This window comes from Antrostomus carolinensis, unplaced genomic scaffold, assembly GCF_000700745.2.
Source record: "Antrostomus carolinensis isolate BGI_N321 unplaced genomic scaffold, ASM70074v2 scaffold42571, whole genome shotgun sequence".
NCBI lineage: Eukaryota > Metazoa > Chordata > Aves > Caprimulgiformes > Caprimulgidae > Antrostomus > Antrostomus carolinensis.
Genome location: NW_010294238.1, coordinates 1 through 213, shown reverse-complemented (window position 1 = coordinate 213; position 213 = coordinate 1). Strand labels below are relative to the sequence as shown.

Below are 213 nucleotides of genomic sequence, written 5' to 3'. Positions count from 1 at the left end.
TGCAGCAGCAGCAGGGACAGGACCCCTTGGCACTCAGTGACCTGGAGCTCGCGCGCCAGCTGCAGCAGGAGGAGTATCAGCAGCATCATCATCCTCATCCTCCTCATCCTCCTCCTCTACAGCAGCGCCAGCAGCAGGTCCCAGCACAGGTAAGTGGGTGCATCCTCCTGGGATGACAGCGTGGGGTGTGGGTGCCTCTCGCCCCCTCACTCC

The 213-nt window shown here is 63.4% G+C and overlaps 1 protein-coding gene across 1 annotated transcript in view; it reads left to right on the top strand.

Moving 5' to 3' along the window:
• Positions 1–149, top strand: part of MINDY1 (MINDY lysine 48 deubiquitinase 1) — a gene marked incomplete at both ends in the record, with an annotated part of 2123 nt that extends 1974 nt beyond the window's left edge. Inside the window, one exon of the mRNA XM_010177566.1 lies at positions 6–149. Coding sequence (XP_010175868.1) covers positions 6–149 — 144 coding nt within the window. The remainder of the gene's footprint in view (positions 1–5) is intronic.
• Positions 150–213: the final 64 nt, after the last annotated feature.